The sequence below is a fragment of the Aethina tumida genome, chromosome 4, assembly GCF_024364675.1.
Source record: "Aethina tumida isolate Nest 87 chromosome 4, icAetTumi1.1, whole genome shotgun sequence".
NCBI classification, from domain to species: Eukaryota; Metazoa; Arthropoda; class Insecta; order Coleoptera; family Nitidulidae; genus Aethina; species Aethina tumida.
In genome coordinates, this window is record NC_065438.1 from 29,669,489 (window position 1) to 29,684,236 (window position 14,748).

At 43.1% G+C, this 14,748-nt stretch overlaps 5 protein-coding genes across 9 annotated transcripts; 1 reads left to right on the forward strand and 4 right to left on the reverse strand.

Moving 5' to 3' along the window:
* Positions 1-60: 60 nt before the first annotated feature.
* LOC109603065 (glycerol-3-phosphate dehydrogenase, mitochondrial) lies at positions 61-5,382 on the reverse strand. Of its 4 annotated transcripts, XM_020019520.2 has the most exons (11): positions 5,089-5,382; positions 3,770-3,881; positions 2,826-3,211; positions 2,603-2,766; positions 2,036-2,536; positions 1,549-1,935; positions 1,277-1,486; positions 1,022-1,221; positions 814-912; positions 667-765; positions 61-408 (listed from the first exon to the last, which is right to left on the reverse strand). In XM_020019520.2, exons 2-11 carry the CDS (start codon positions 3,863-3,865, stop codon positions 274-276), a joined length of 2,277 nt encoding a protein of 758 aa, XP_019875079.2. In that variant the 5' UTR covers positions 3,866-3,881; positions 5,089-5,382; the 3' UTR covers positions 61-273. The 4 variants fall into 4 exon arrangements, with proteins under 4 accessions (XP_019875079.2, XP_019875075.2, XP_019875078.2 ...); XM_020019516.2 differs by lacking the exon at positions 814-912 and having other exon boundaries at positions 5,089-5,378; XM_020019519.2 differs by lacking the exon at positions 667-765 and having other exon boundaries at positions 5,089-5,377.
* A 402-nt stretch (positions 5,383-5,784) lies between these two features.
* Positions 5,785-7,941, reverse strand: LOC109603050 (porphobilinogen deaminase). The gene is made up of 5 exons (XM_020019500.2): positions 7,616-7,941; positions 7,484-7,556; positions 7,244-7,430; positions 6,904-7,168; positions 5,785-6,840 (listed from the first exon to the last, which is right to left on the reverse strand). Exons 1-5 carry the CDS (start codon positions 7,658-7,660, stop codon positions 5,968-5,970), a joined length of 1,443 nt encoding a protein of 480 aa, XP_019875059.1. The 5' UTR covers positions 7,661-7,941; the 3' UTR covers positions 5,785-5,967.
* Positions 7,942-8,292: 351 nt separating this feature from the next.
* LOC109603056 (mediator of RNA polymerase II transcription subunit 20) lies at positions 8,293-9,035 on the reverse strand. Its single transcript, XM_020019507.2, has one exon. It carries the CDS (start codon positions 8,965-8,967, stop codon positions 8,344-8,346), a length of 624 nt encoding a protein of 207 aa, XP_019875066.1. The 5' UTR covers positions 8,968-9,035; the 3' UTR covers positions 8,293-8,343.
* A 58-nt stretch (positions 9,036-9,093) lies between these two features.
* LOC109603039 (radial spoke head 10 homolog B) lies at positions 9,094-12,254 on the forward strand. 2 transcript variants are annotated; one of them, XM_049966969.1, is made up of 7 exons: positions 9,094-9,605; positions 9,676-9,981; positions 10,055-10,224; positions 10,285-10,679; positions 11,000-11,469; positions 11,522-11,761; positions 11,822-12,254. In XM_049966969.1, the coding sequence occupies exons 1-7, from the start codon at positions 9,236-9,238 to the stop codon at positions 12,175-12,177; spliced, it is 2,307 nt and encodes a 768-aa protein (XP_049822926.1). In that variant the 5' UTR covers positions 9,094-9,235; the 3' UTR covers positions 12,178-12,254. The 2 variants fall into 2 exon arrangements, with proteins under 2 accessions (XP_049822926.1, XP_049822925.1); XM_049966968.1 differs by having other exon boundaries at positions 9,095-9,605; positions 9,676-9,993.
* On the reverse strand, positions 12,181-14,640 carry LOC109603060 (xaa-Pro aminopeptidase ApepP). The gene is made up of 3 exons (XM_020019511.2): positions 14,533-14,640; positions 13,923-14,259; positions 12,181-13,843 (listed from the first exon to the last, which is right to left on the reverse strand). The coding sequence occupies exons 2-3, from the start codon at positions 14,233-14,235 to the stop codon at positions 12,300-12,302; spliced, it is 1,857 nt and encodes a 618-aa protein (XP_019875070.1). The 5' UTR covers positions 14,236-14,259; positions 14,533-14,640; the 3' UTR covers positions 12,181-12,299.
* Between the last annotated feature and the right edge of the window lie 108 nt (positions 14,641-14,748).

A 14,748-nucleotide genomic window follows, 5' to 3' on the forward strand; every position in this document is an offset into this window, starting at 1 on the left:
TTTACTGCCATTTTACTGCTCTTCTTGATGAATATGTGTTGCGAATTAAAACACACACGATTAACAACAATAACTTAAGTTTAATTTATTATTTTAAATCTACAACAAGAAATAAAATGAAATCACACCCAACTTGGAAAATGTTCCTGAGAGTCGTCGACGACGTTCTTCATCGCGATAGGAAAATGTGTGCGATCATAAAAAAGTGATGAAATGTACTTTATACATGACGGGATGAGAAGAAGAAAACGAAGGATATTTCGATGTTCACACTTATAAACCGCCTCCGCTCCTGTCGACGGAAATCTTCTTTTTGAGCATCTCCTTTTCGTGCTTGAACTCCTCGAGTTCCGCCATTCGCGCAAACCGCGAGTATGTCACGTGGCCCGACTTGATGGCAGACATCATCTAAAACGCAACAAAACACACATATTAGTTCTCACAAGTAACGGCAGCTATATAATAATAATAATAATAATATAAGATAATTTAGATGAGAATCCGACTCTCGACGCTCGAAAAATTCATGCAAAAACAGTAAGTTCGCAAATTAGAGTCCTGTGCAAAAAACTAGAAAGGCAAAAACAAAATGGAAAGCAGCGAAAGAAGATTAATAATAATAAGAAGTCGGGATCATTGTGCACACAACATTGAACAATGCCAAACCTGCAGATATTCATCGAGTTCGACTTGGCCGTTCATGTTGGTGTCGATCTCGCGCAGAATCTCGTGCAGTTCTTCGCCTGCCACTTCCTCGCCCTGTTGCTGTAAGAGAAAAGAGCTTTTTAATTAATAGTACGGTAAAAGACTCACGTGTAAATAATCGGACAGTTCCATCTGGCCGTTGTACGTTAGATCAATGTCTGAGAGCAGCGAATGGATTTCGTCGTCTGTCAGTTTGATGCCCAAAGACTGCGTGAAAATTTTATTAGACTCTGACTCTCCACCAATTCGTAATTATTATTTGCGGCCAACACAGACTTGTATATATATTTATTGTACGTACGAGACTCGCACTTACTTTCAGACTCCTCCTGATGTCGTTGATGGACACGTAACCTTTGCGGTCTTTGTCGATGAATTGGAAACGTTTGATGTAAAGCTGGATTTCTTCTTTGCTCAAATTGATGGGGATCTTGTCTCTGCTCGCCCTGTTCACGTTTTGACCCATTTCGTTGTGCAAGAACTCCGTCGCCAACTGGGTCTGTTTCTTCTTCTCATCTGAACGACGTATTTATCATTAATTGTCCGCACATTTGGAAGGAAACAAACATACCCTCTGACCATCCCAACTCTTCGGCCATGATGTTGATGATGTCGGGAAGCGCTTCCTGAGCTGCCTGCACGTTCAAGAAGGCCAACCTGACTCTGCGGGCGATCATGTCGATGGCTGTCATCGCGTATTCCCTAACTCCATATCTGACTTCGGCGTCGATGTAGGGGAATTCCGGATGCAGTTTCTTGCCGATGATGGGCCAACGTTTGCCTGAAGAGAAAGAGCCATTTGTTCAAAAGATGAAACGAGTGATGGAAATCAGATTCGGTTACCGGTGAGTGCGGCCATTTTGGCAACGGTGAAAGCCCTATCGCCGTAACTTTTGGCCAAGTGTTGTGCGACTTCACATTCCAGTCCAAAGTCCTGCACCAAGCGGATGTACATGGTGGGAGTCCATTCGTGTGCCCCCTCCAACAAGAGACCGTCAGTTTGGCTCTTCTCGTGTACCGGTTTGAGGTTGCAACCTTTGATCGCAGCGTCGATCGTTTCCTCCGCCATCGATCTGTACGTCGTCCATTTGCCACCGGCGATCGTCACCAGGTTGGAGTCGCTGATGTGGACGATGTGGTTGCGAGCCAACGATTGCGTGTCCGGTTTGTTCGGGTCCGAGACCAACGGCCGGATGCCGCTCCACGCCGACAGAACGTCCCCGCGGCGAACTGAAACGAAACGATTGATTTGTTGATTGTCGATCATGTTTTGTGTTGAGTTGTGTTGTGTTGTGTTGTGTTGTGTTGTGCTGATGATGAGGTTCCTCACCTTCGACGTCTGGATTGAGATAGTTCTTGACTTCTTCGAGGATGAACTGGATTTCGTCTTCGGTCGGTTTCGGATTGTGGGTAACGTCGCACGGCAAATCGGTCGTGCCGGCAATCGTGTGTCTCTGCCACGGCAAAAAGAAGATTACTCTGCCGTCGCTGGTCGACGGATCCAGGAGACCCATCTGTTCGGGACTGTAGTATCCCGGCAAAGTGATGTGGACGCCGCTGCTCGGACAGCAGATCTCCTTCACGTCGGGATTGTCCATTTTCCTAATACTGTCGGTAAACGGTCCGGTGGCGTTGATGACGCATTTCGCCGGCACCGTCCACGTCTTCCCCGTCATCTCGTCCTTGACTCGGACTCCGCAGATTTTCATTTTCCCGTCCGATTGTTTCTCTTTGAGCAGTTCCGTTACGGACACGTGGTTCACCACGGTGGCTCCGTGTCGGGCGGCCGTCATGGCGATGGCCAGATTCATTCTGGCGTCGTCTTGCTGACCTGAAAGTCGATGTCAATCAGATAGATAGATAGATTGTGGTGGAATCCGATCCGATATCTATTTACCGTCATAATAAACAATGGCGCCGCAAAGTTTGTCTCCTCGCAACATGGGGAACAATTCCAAGGCGTTCTTCTTCGACAGCAAATAGGAACTCTTGACTGTTTTCGAACCGGCCACCAAGTCGTACATCTTGATGCCGAACCAATAATACGGAACCTGCCACCACCTGAAAAGTATCGTTTCAGAACGGATCGAGACCGATTGTGAGAAGACTCCATCACTCACTGATAAACGGGCAGCATGATGGGCAAGGGATGCGCCAGATGGGGCGCCGACTCCAACATGCTGGCGCGTTCGTGCAACGCTTCCTTCACCATTCTGTACTGCTCAATGTCCAGTTGCATAATCGCCTTCTGCAGATAACGGACGCCCCCGTGAATCAACTTGGTGCTCCGACTGGACGTGCCCGATGCGAAGTCGTCGGCTTCGATCAGGGCGGTTTTGAGGCCGCGCGTCTGGGCGTCGAGGGCGCATCCCGATCCGGTCGCTCCGCCGCCCACTATCACCACATCGAACGCTTCCGTTTGCAGCGACTGTATTTGTTCCTCACGCGTCGGTAGTTGGCGCTTCAGACGTCGGGGTGTCGCTGTCGATGCGCTCACCGTGGCCCACTGCACAAAACATCGATCAACAAATTGTCAAACTATTTTGTGGCTGTCAAACATCAAAACGACTAATTATTCTCGTCGTTGTCTACAAACCTCATCCTCGAACCAATAAACCTCCCAGATAAACCTGATCAATTGACCAGAAAAGGACAACACATTTTTGACAAAATAAAACAATACGATTATCATGATTTAATTATTGGCGTACATAAAAAAATTGATTTGAAGATTTGATCCAAAGTGTTGTACGCACGAGATTCGACTACGTAATTGTTTATTGTTGTTATGAGAAACTCTTATGTAATGTTATTTATAATAAACTTTGTAACGATCACAGCAAATTATCGCCAGACTAATTAACCAATTTTAATTCGATTTTATGAGTGCGAAACTTTTCCGAAATTTATTGATAACGAGCACAAAAAACAGAGACAGAAAAATATACCAAAAATAATCCACAGTTTACAAATACACACGTTCACGCCTCGAATCAACAATAAAAATCACGTGACGACGAAACCAGTTAAAACTAAATACGCTTCGAAACACATTTTGACTTACTTTTTTGCCGTCGTTTAATAAGGCATAAGTTGCGATTCCTGCGCCCACTGCGCCCGCTATACCGCCCACCGCCAATTTCCTAAATTTCGATGCCATTTTTCTCTGTTAATTCCTGCAAATCAATAATCGATTATTTCAAAATATACATGTACATACTTACTAATTACTAAATAAATGAGACGGAAGAATTCTTGAGCCTAATTTTTCAAGGATAAATTTATAGAGTTAATAAAAAGTGTTGAGTTTTGAATTTTTGCCAATTGTATTTTTATCACCCGGAATCACGTGAGGCTTCATCAATTTTGCATAAACCATCTAAAAGTGACACTTTTGTTGAATCGAACGCACATTCATCTAATTAAAAGAGTTTTCCCTGTGAAAATTATCTTCTCAAATCTGTCGATGTTTACGGAGTTTGTTTGTTGGTTTTGGCGCGTCACGACGAGACTTGATTCGACCTTGTTGAGATTTTATCACAAAAAACGTGGAAACATTCAATCTCATTTATTGAATTTTTAATTTGAGTGTAATCGTTAAATTCTATTCGTTTAAGATAACACGTTGACTACATTACATGCTTAATTTTTATCGCCACTGCCTCAATCTTTATTTAAAGTCGTTTCAGCGGAATGTAGATAAAATCGAAGGATACAATGTTATCTAAAAAGATAATCGCAACGTGCAATAATAGAATGAGAAGGGTCGGTCGAATAGTTTGATCGCGCTATTTATTATTGTTGTTAAAATAATGTGCAACGTAAAAATAAATCGAATCAGTTCGATTGGCATGTGTCTTGCAACAGGTAAGGAGTCCATGACCTGAACTAAAAATAAATGCACAACAGCACTATTCGGAAAACGTTAAGCTGCTCTTCATCAATCGACCAATTTAATTAGGTTTACTTAACTAAATGAAAGTGAGGCGATAAAAAAGTACAAACTGCAATTAACATTCTGTTAATTGGTGGATTTGAAGGACATAAAAGTGTTAATATTACGCAAAAATCGTAAAACACCACAAAATCACAGAATCATCTGATTCGAAGGTCGCGTCACGAATTTATTAAGAGTGCCGCTCAGATCAGGAAATAGTCGAGAGATGCGTCATTCTGCACACAGATGATGATGTGATGATACGGAGAGACTCGCACGCATTTACGACCGGTGCGATCTATTTGACACTTTTGACTTTTCTAAAGGGCAAACAAACACTCACTCGCCGCCTCTTTTCCAAAGGAATAAATGAAAGTCGCACACCCGAATGAATGAATTGCATAAACGCGTCGAGTCGAATATGAAAATCGGTGATTGTTACTCACTGGTTCATTTGTGTTGTAGGTTATGTAAAGGAATTGGCACTGTTTCGCAGGAGGACGGAAACGTGTTGGTCGCGCCGCTTGTTTCTGTCTGTGCGCTATTCGTGGGGAAACCTCCAATTTTGTGGCCTCGACGCGCGACGCATGGAGATTGCGCTACTACGATCGATTCGCCACTTTTATCGTTTCGTTTACTCCACGCCGAAAGAGTCAAGTTCATTCATTCATGCTGCCTGCCATTATCAAACCAGTTTTACTCATTTGAATGTTTCCGCGCGCTTCCCGCCCGCCTCTATTTCCACGCCGACGTCACCCCTGAGGGTGCACCGTGACAGGGAAGCAGCAATGTTTTCGTCACGTGCTGCGTCGTCTGCTTCACGCGTCGTGATTGCCAATTTTTCCACTCGGAATTTCTAAAAATGAATCGAGTTCATTCGGCTGAAACGTGATAGTCGACTCGTGCACGTATTTATCTCGTGGGTGCGGGAGCCGCGAATTATTCCCAATGATTCCGCAAAAATTCTTTTGCCCGAAGATAAACTAAATTGTGTCATTGAATCTTACCAATTTCTTAACAATTATTTTCATTCCGTCTGTCTACGTTTATCTGACTCGTTTATGTAATGCGGACGAAATACTTCCTTAAAGAGCCACAATCTTTCAATTTCTGAGAACAGGCTTAAATAAATATCATCTTAATGTGTTTAATAGTTTTATTAATTCAAAACAGACAGATAAATTACAATATAAAATATGCCTATCAATCAAAAACAAGTTTCAATTAGTGTATATAATGTCTATAAAACCAACATTTGCCATAAAATTACAACAACCACCTCAACAAAAACAATATGCTACATGTGATAATGTACATCAACGAAATCAACTAGAAGTAGGAATAGAAGAATGGATGACCGCTTGCGCTTTCGTCATGATCTCGACGGCGCCCTTCTCCGTCAGTTTCTGCGCCAAACTTTTGCCCAACAACAACGCACTTCTGAACGTTTCCAACGAGGCGTCTTTGTGCGAGACCAGACCGCAAAACAGGTTGTCGCTCTCCTGCAACGACTGCGACTTTTCGGCCAATTGCGGAACCTCTATCTTGCCGTTCCTCATCATGAACGGACATTGGCTCTTGTCCGGAAGGGCGGCGGCACCTTCGATGCTGCCGTTAACGGGACACTTCCCCTCAGCGTGAACCATTCCGGCCTCCAAGTATGGACATTTGCCCATAAAATCGGCTCCGATCGGCATCTGCACCGGACACTTTTCGTGCGGATCGTTCTTCAATACCTCACTCGGCACTTCGTAACGCGCTTTTTTCGACGGATTCTCGCTGATCGGACTGTTTGGACATTTCACACATTCCTTCAGACATTCGATGTCCTCGATGCTCGTCGTCATGGCTCTGTTATTGAACGGGCATGTGGCGCACCTCTTCAGATCCTTCAGATGCAGAGAACAATCGCCGTGGTCCTTGACCTCCTCCGTGCCGTCCAAAGACCAGACGCCCCCCTTCAACGATAATCTGTATTCTATGCCCTTGACGTTGGTCAAAGCGGAGGTGACGGCCACGGGGGCGGAACACCCGCCGCCCAACGTTCTCATGAAGCTGCGCTCCGCGATGACGCGCAACGCGGTGTGTAGATCGTACAGCGGCGCCAGAAGTTTCAACGTTTCCTGATCGTTTTCGCGACATTCCACCGCCAAAGCTCCTTGTCCCACCGCATACATAATCTCTTCCGACGTGATTACCTAAACCACAATAAATCGTATATAAATACTCGATTGAAAATCACCGACATTTTCAAATTCTACCTTTGTGATTCTTTTATTCCATCCCATCCTCACTAAACCTGCTGCAGCTAGAATAATGGCCTGATATTTGCCCAAATCGTCCAGTTTTTTCAGCCTGGTGTTCAGGTTTCCTCTTATATTTTCCACTTTCAAATGTGGATATTTCCTTGCCAATTGCGCCGTTCTCCTTAAACTGGACGTTCCAATTATACTTCCTTCTGGTAATGTAGAGAGAGTTGCAGTTTTCAAGTCTTTTTGTAACACTAATGCATCTTGGGGGTCTTCTCTAAAAACACATGAAACAAATATGCGTGCATGCTACCTCATAAAAGGTGTACAATAACAGAAAAAATATACAAACCTGGTCAGTACTGCACCAATGGCCATTCCAGATGGCAAAGTGGTTGGTAAGTCTTTCAAAGAATGCACAACAAAATCAACACTTCCTGTAATCAAGGCTGTTTCCAATTCTTTAGTAAACAACGACTTTTCACCAATCTTTGGCAAAGGAATATCGAGTACTTTATCTCCCAGAGTGTTCATTGTAACTGGAAAACGATTTTTCAGACAAATAAAGCACAAAGTTCCTCTCATAACTTACCAATCTCAAAATCTTTGTCCGGATGCAAATCCTTGAGCAGTGATATCACATGTCTGGTTTGAATTAAAGCTAACTGAAATAACGTTGGAATAGAAAAAAGGGATACTTTTAAAAATATTTTTCTCAACATACTTCACTTTTTCGTGATCCAACCCGTATTTTTTTGTCCGAACTCATCTTGATAACCACTATGAATAAATCTAGGTTAGGAACTAATAAAATTTATTGTTTCAATCACAGTATTATTTATTGTTTCAAGGATTTAACGAGGATGAATAGTTTAGAAAGAATAAGTGCTTTATCACTATGGTTTATCGAGAATCATCGCACATAACCCTATTGAATAACAACATCCTGTGTTGGATGGAATACGTATGTTATTATTGTGCGAGGAAAAGAGAGGAGAATATCTTCAATACTTTCTAATATGAGCACTTTCACAATACCAAACTGTCAAAATTCGTCAATCCATTTATTTTATACTTATATTATATATTTGTATATAGGTTGAATAAAACACCACTATTTTCTAAAACTATTTATTCTCTATAAACTTTTAATTGACACTAATTATGCAATCATTTAAAATGTTTCTGTATATCTATATATAAGTTGTCTTTTTCACAACATTTAGGCCTCAGATTGATATTAATCTGTTCTGATATTTAATGAATAATTTAATTTTTTTTTTATAACACAGATTTCTTCAATAGACAATTACCTAACCTAACTAAAATATTTTCGCATAAATTTATAGGTTTTGTGTTGACAGAGTTGCCGATGTAGATGTCACAAAATAATAAACAAAGTGTGTACAAAACATATATTAAAAACTTAAAATTACTTTAATTAATTAACATTTATGGTCTTAATCCTGCGACACTTTTTCTAAATATTGTAAAGTGTTCTAAATACTGATGAATGGTGTCAATAGGTGAATAAACATCTTGCATTTTACTTTGCAAATAGACTGGAGGAGTGTTCGGCACTGATGATCCCAAAAAGCCTTGTAAAAATTCTCGCATTAATTCCCAACACATTCCCGGCACGATACAAGGGCGATACTCTACTTCAACCAGTACGCCTTTGAAATTGGCGCTGACCGTCACTGTGCCCAATTTCACACAAAAATCTCCAATTTCGTAACGCGGTCCTTTCGATTCTGCCTTCGTTTGTTTTTTCGACGTATAGAAACTGCTCATTTTCATCATGAGTAAATCAAATAATCCGTCTGTGGCCAACGGAATTGTTTTGGTACCCGTGTCCAACAGCGAGAACACCGTGGCCGGCTGTTCAGAATTGTGTAGAACGTGTACCGTTCGCTGATGACCCAACTGTGGTACCGATGTGAACGTCTCGCAGTCGACCAAGAACTGACCCTGTTGCACCGCGCCCAGCGCCACAATACGTTTCTGTAGTAATTCTATTGTCGCCGGCCCCGTTCTGTTATCCACCGGGAATTGATGTAAAACAGTGACACCCATCTTTTCTTTGTAAAATTTCTAACAAACAAGTCCAACCTAACCTACAAAATTCTTTAGATGTTTGTTGACATGTATACCTATATCTACTGCGGTCGTTGTAGTTGAAATGGATAATATTTGAAAATAGTTCAAATGTACCAATATACATTTTAAATTGTTAAATCTGCAATAAATTTATCATCTGAAATCTGAATATGAATCTCGTGACTTATCAAATTGACAGTTTGTCACTAATTAGACGTATTAGAAAATAATCTTCCAAAGAAAAATGTCCAAGCAAAAAGGAAGATCGCACGAATCGCTCGTTTCGAAAAATCCAACAAACAACGAATGCATTTCGGACAAGTCAGAAGTCGAAGCACCTTCTATTCAAACCAGAAAAGAATTTACTGATGCGTTTTTCTTTGCCATGTTCGAAACGATCATAAAAAGTCGCGAAGTGCGCCCGAGCATCGATATAACTATGATGGGCAGAGAAATGATGGAGCATGAAACCGAAACTATCGCTGCCGGAGCGGTTAGTTTTAAATTTTTAATGGAGGAGTCCATGATCATTCCGATACCAACCAACGAAGAGACTATCGACTCCATCCGATTGAGCAAGGACTCGAGAAAAAGCTTCGACAATTCTATCATAAGTACATATATAGATATTATTATTATTATTATTTTTATTATTTCGACAATGATGATGAATAAAATAATTAGGAAACTCGGAGAGCGACAAAGAGGACTCAACCTTGGTAAGTGGAGAGAAATTGGAATTCACTAACGGCAACAAATACACCGGTAAAATAAAAAACGGTCTGATGCACGGCAAAGGTCTGTTTACATGGAACGATGGTTCTCAGTATAAAGGGCAATTTTGTGAGGGATTTCCATGCGGAATGGGAAAAATGTGTTTGCCGGATATGTCCGTTTATCTCGGTAACTTTTGGCGGGGCGAGTTTCACGGATTCGGCACGTTAAACGTTACCGGTACCAAAATGATTTACAGCGGTAACTGGAGTGACGGTAAGAAACATGGTAATGTCGCACGTTCTTTCATCCCTCCATTCTTTATTCAAACGACTAAACATCATTTCAGGACGCGGTTGGCTGTTGCACGAACCTGACAATTTTTACGAGGGTATGTGGTCAAATAACTTCCGACACGGATACGGATTTAGGAGCTACAAAGATGGAGGGAAGTACAAAGGAAATTGGAAGGAAGGACTGAGGTCGGGAAAAGGAACGATGTTGTATTCGAACAACGACGTAACACTCTCTTTTAATTGTAACAAACGAAACATTAATTAATATCTCCTAAACGTGTAGTATTACAAAGGAGAGTGGAGTGACGGTGTGCCCCACGGTTACGGAGAATACACGTGGAACACGTATTTGAACACGCGTCTCGTCGTGCCCGTGTTGAACTATTACAAAGGCAGTTGGGAAAAGGGCATGAGGCACGGAGCAGGGGAAATGAATTTCGGCAGCGAAACCGGCGCGAGGATGGCCGGAATATGGGTGAACAACTTGAAACATGGTCCGGGAGTTATGATCTCCAAGTTGGGGCAACGGGTGGAGAGGTTGGCTTTGTTTCTGAACGACAAACCGGCATCGCAGAATCAAAAGAGCTCCAGCGCTAATCCGGTGCTCGGTCGCCGTTCGAACGAGAAGACCAATAAGGACGGTGCCGGTCCGGATCTGATCAAGGAGATCAACCAAAAGTTTAGTAGTACATTAGTACCAGTTGCTAATTCTCTTTGGCTTGTTTCATTGGTACGCTAAAATTATAGATTAGGAAGTTCAGCATGACTGGAGTGGTTTTGGATCAGGATGCAGACTTTGGTGCCTCTGTGGTTAAAAAATCGATGGTTCACATTGAGCAGAATGTACCACTCGACCTCTCCATACATGCCAGTCCTCAAGACGTCAACCTAGATTATTATATCGACAAAATTACCGGCTACAACCTTCTGAAACTGCAAAAGTGTCAAAAACATATAGATTACATTATTGTTGTCACTTTTTTATTTTTCATTTTCAGTCGAACATCGAAACTTTCGGACGTTTCCGAATCACAGAGGGCCTACATGAGATCGGTGGAGAAGGATATGCTAAGAAATTCCGTGTGTCAAAACATGAATCATTTGAGAGAGTTGTACAGAAAATACGCAACCATCGCAACCGACGAAGACTTTGAAGAAATGGACGTGTTGCTCATCCGTCTGTTTCTGTGGCAGTTGTTGAGGGACGTCGAGATTTATCGGGGAGGCAAATCACTGATCGAAATCGACAAATTTCTCGCCCAAAATCCGGATTTGCTGATTGAAGATCCGCACGATCCGTTCGAACCGATTTATTTTTGGCAGTTTATACAAATCGTTTTCGCTTTGGCCTGTCATTTTTACAAGGTCGGTCTTTTGCAATCTGTTGTTCCTCGCGGACCGATTTGTGCATCGATATTCAAAGCGTTTCTGCACAACGAAGTGTTGGTTAAAATTGCGAATCCAACAGGTGTCTTTTGAAGATGAATAACGAGTAAATTTGAAAACATGTTTGTTCGTAGGTATCGCGTTAAGAGAGTACAGAGATTTGGTACCCATTTACAGGGTGTATGCGTTATATTTGTGCGTGGGAGAAGCACATACGGCGAAACAATTTTTAAACAAGGTCTGTGTCAAGAAAGCGACCGAACCTTCTTGCTATTGTCCCCTCTTCGACGAAACGTCCGCGGACTCGTACGAGAAACCGCCCGTCAATGGACTGAATGCTTTTCCTTTCGACCACACCTTGGACTATTTGATCAGTAAAACTGAATTGATTGTGTGTTGTTTACTGATGTTTAACTGTTGGAAAATGTTTGCAGTCGACCTGAAGTTGGGAGAGAGGCCGCAGATTAAGGATCCGTTGATGAAAGAAGACGATTTCAGAAACACGTTGAACGCGTTACGCTTTTTACGACCGCGACGTGTGGTTCAATGTCTGACAACTGTCTGTCCTTTGATCAAGAAGAAAGATCTCATCGTCAACATGGAGTACAAGTTGTGCTTCCTCGAGTTCTACGAGGTGTTTCTGTTGTGCGCCAAAACTTTGGTGGAAGGAAAGCTCGTGCAAAAATTTGGTAAACTGGAAACGGGTGTCGATAAACCGAAATCTGAACCTGTAATTGCGGTTCCTTCGAGGAACGATGCCGTCAAGAAAAAGAAGAAAGGGACTAAATAAATGCAAATTCAATGATCATATATTTCTCTTGTAATTAATGAATAACTAACTAATATAAAATTGATAATGATGTACAAGATTGTTTTTTATAGAACGACCATAGACGGCCGCGTTGTTTGTGTTCATTTGGAAATAGGTTCGGTCTCTTTCCAGAGCCACTTTTTGGCGCTCACTTGTCCCTGTTGCTCCAACAAGGGTCCGACAACGTCTCTGCACTTCTGATGGTAGTCATTCAGCTGTTTGATCTCCTTGTCCGTCAGCATCTCCGTCTTGATCATCTTGGTCTGTTTCGGCACCAGCGTGATCGTGTCGAACGTCAAATAGCCGCGGTCGTTGAAATTGTGCGTCGTTTTTGCGGGCACGATTTCCACAATGTCTTCGATGCGCACTCCAAACTGTCCGTCCTGGTAAAAGCCCGGTTCGTTGGACAGGAACATGCCGCATTCCAAACCGGGATCGTCTTGAATGTGACGCCACGAAATGCCCATCGGACCTTCGTGCACGTTCAGGTACGCCCCTATTCCGTGTCCCGTTCCGTGCCCATAATCCAAACCGACCTCCCACAGGAATTCGCGGGCCAGACTGTCCAGATGGTTCCCTTTGATTTTAGTTGGGAAAACGGCGGCGCCCAATTTAAGCTGACCTTTGAGGACGCGCGTGTACGCTTCCTTTTCAAAGTCGGTAGGCGTTCCCAAATGCATCGTTCTGGTGACGTCGGTGGTGCCGTCCAAATATTGACCGCCCGAATCGCACAGATAAACGGAACTGGCGTTTATCGCGACGTCCGTTTCCGGTTTGGGAGCGTAATGAATGATGGCACCGTGAGCACCCGACGAACTGATCGTCTCGAAACTCGGCCCCACAAAGTCCTGCTGCTGACTCCGGAACTGTTCCAGACGTTGGGCACCGGAAATCTCGGTGACCGACTGTCCGTTGGTTATTTGTTCTTCGAGCCACGCGAAATAGCAACACAGCGCAGCGGCATCTTTGATGTGTGCGTTACGCATACCGTCGCTTTCCGCCTTGTTTTTGACGGCTTTCATCAGTTGAATGGGAGTGATTTCGGTGAGCAGATTCTTGCTGGGCACCAGACTGGTGAGACTGTAGGGAGCGCCGTCCGATAACCACACGAAACCGTTGCTGAGGTTTTTCACCGCTTGTGCCAAGAACGATTCGATCTTGTCGTAATTCTCCACTTGGAAAGCGATGTCGCCGCTTTCGGCAACCAGGTGCTTCTCCACCGAATCGTTGTACTGATTGGGATTGATAAACAGGATGTAGGACGTGTCGGTGACAATGACGTAGGAAAAGAAGACGGGATTGTACGTGATGTCGGCTCCTCTCAGGTTCAAAAACCACGCAATCTCGTCCAACTTGCTCAACACCAGGAATTTGGCGTTCTTCTCTTTCATCTCCTTCAGCACCGCCGCAAACTTATCCCCAACCGATTTGCCGGTGTATTTCAAAGGGAGAGGTTTGACGGGGTTGGCAGGTCTGCACGGACGATCGGTCCAAATTAAATCGATCAAGTTTTGATTGACGGGAGTCAGTTTCTGACCCATGGTTTCCAACTGTTTTTGCAGATTGATGAACGTGCTGTGAGCGTAGACTTTCGGATCCACTGCCACGCGAGATCCGGACGGCAGGTTCTTCGACAACCACGTCCCTGACACAACAAACGCAATAAATAAATTGAATCCGTTAACAATGAACGTTGATAACTGAATTAATTGAGTATCGAGTACCTTGAGTGGGCGTCGTGGGTAATCCCTCCTTCATCAGAGTCCAATTCTCGTCCAGCTGTTCGGACGCCTGCAAATAATATCTCCCGTCCGTCCATAATAGAGCTTCCTTCTCGGTAATGATGGCAGTGCCGGCGGATCCGGTGAAGCCGCTGATGAAAGCCCTGTGTTCGTCGCATTCGGCCAAATACTCGCTGCCATGAGCGTCCGATGATGGTACGATGTATGCTTGGATAGATTCGTTCACGTACGAAACATTTTGCATTAATCCTCGCAGTTGCTTCAGTAGATTCGTGGTGTTTTTTGGACCTGGCATTTTAACCGCATCTATTCCCACCAACTGGCACAAAAGTTACTTACTGTTCTATTGTAAATGCGATTAAACAACAAAGGATTTAATTCGATAAGCGAGATATAAAAATATCTCGAGTGCTCTAATTAGGACACATATTTATGTATAATTTAAGCTTATAAGTCGGTGCGATGTTGTCACAACTTTTAAATCATCCACCGCGACTTTTAATTAAACAATCAAACGAAAATTTGACGGCGATTTGACACCCATACATTATGTAGCATCAATTCAATAGTCAACATTTCGTTTAACGTTTACCTTGAGTAAACAGCAGATACACAAAGGACAAATTTAGATCGTAGATGCGGCAACTCGAACGGAAATTTCCATCGTAACATAAAAAACGACAACATAACCTATCGAAACGTCAAACGTCAGTGTCAACAACCTAATAGTGTCTAGTTCTAGTAAGAATCTGGTGATTTCCGATTATGTAACGGTGGCAGATCTGCGAGCAAAGATCGAGTTGTCGCA